At 39.5% G+C, this 1431-nt stretch overlaps 1 protein-coding gene across 1 annotated transcript; it reads right to left on the reverse strand.

Moving 5' to 3' along the window:
- Positions 1–222: 222 nt before the first annotated feature.
- Positions 223–1164, reverse strand: LOC140942130 (trace amine-associated receptor 8c-like). The gene has a single exon (XM_073391106.1). The coding sequence runs from the start codon at positions 1162–1164 to the stop codon at positions 223–225; it is 942 nt and encodes a 313-aa protein (XP_073247207.1).
- Positions 1165–1431: the final 267 nt, after the last annotated feature.

Consider the following 1431-nt stretch of genomic DNA (forward strand, 5'->3'; position numbering starts at 1 on the left):
TATTTGTTTCTTTGTTACCTGTTTATTCGTAAGGCCATTTACACTTCATGCCACTAAATAAAAAAAACTATAACATCTTTAAACCAGCAGGAACAATATGCGTTTCCCTTGAAAAAACAGTTCATATGCCTTATTTCTTAAAACAAGCTTACAATACAATACATTACAGTTAACTGCAAAATATCAGAGCAGGAATCAACAGATGGAAAGCGTAGAAAACCGCTAACTCGATCGACAGAAAAGTTGCCTTAATGTTACTTTTACAGCTTGCCTTACTTCTCTGATCTTCCAACAGTACAACAACGGGTTTGATGATGAGTTCGAATACAGTAAAGTAGCCGTAAATTGCTGAGCACGGTAAATGGATAAAGACATCCCTCTCTGAGGTTGCAAAGCTACTACTATAACATACGGCAGATAACAAATAACCAATGTTCCCTGCACCCACAGTGCACTGTACACTACCTTTCGGTATCGAGCTATGTTCAGTGCGGGAATTGCTTGGCTCGTTTGTCCTTGAGCAACATGGTTCTGAACATGAATTTGGTTATGACGCAGAGTACAGAAAACTTTAGTGTAAGCGACGGTTGTGGTGACTAGACACAAAGCTGCAACTTTGTATTGAAACCAGGAAGTTTTAAGACGATTCCAAAAGAGAGTAGATGCACCGACCATGGACAAAATCCAAAAACCAGTCACAGTCATGCATGTTCTTCTATAAGTTACAACTTGTCTGTATCTGAGCCCCAGCAACAAGGCGAGAAGTCTGTCCACGCTTATTGCAGTCAATGTTAATAAAGACACTACACACAAAGTTAAACCTGAGAAACTTGCTGCTAACTCTGCGTAATAGCAAATATCCCATCTTTCCTTCACAACAGATGTCCAATAACTCACAAACAAAGGCTCCACAATGATACCAACACAGAGATCAGTTATCGCTAGGTTACGATACAGGAGTTTGGACGGCGGATGAAGTGAAGTTTCCTTGTGCAGAGCAACTAGGATTAGAGTGTTCCCCAGAAATGCAGTGACGGAAAGAAAAATATTTAGAGCTGAAAGGAATATAAGCTCGCTCTCTACACCTCTGACAAATTCAGCCTCGCAGAACAGTTCTTGGACAGTTTTATGGTTTTCGTCTTTAGAAAAATTTTTCAGGGCCATTTCCCTCTTCGGCGCAATGACCTGCAAATGAGAGTTTTATCAATATACTATTTTAACTGTGGGTGAAAGCTGATATCATTTTGACATCTGTAAAGTCAAGACTATTTACCTAAACGGGCTATATACGTTTTGTCGGGTATTAATGATCAGAGGTAATTTATGGTCATAAATGAGCAAAAACTATTAACTAAACGTAAAAGAAAGCTCACAGGGCCAAGAAAGGTCGAGCAAAGTTGTCTCGGTATTTCTTCTATCTAGCTGACCGAA

The sequence above is a fragment of the Porites lutea genome, chromosome 6 (genome assembly GCF_958299795.1).
Source record: "Porites lutea chromosome 6, jaPorLute2.1, whole genome shotgun sequence".
In the NCBI taxonomy this organism is placed as follows: domain Eukaryota; kingdom Metazoa; phylum Cnidaria; class Anthozoa; order Scleractinia; family Poritidae; genus Porites; species Porites lutea.

Bases quoted from the DNA above. Each gene is read 5' to 3' on its own strand.
- LOC140942130 (XM_073391106.1), bottom strand. From the start codon at position 1,164: ATGGCCCTGAAAAATTTTTCTAAAGACGAAAACCATAAAACTGTCCAA.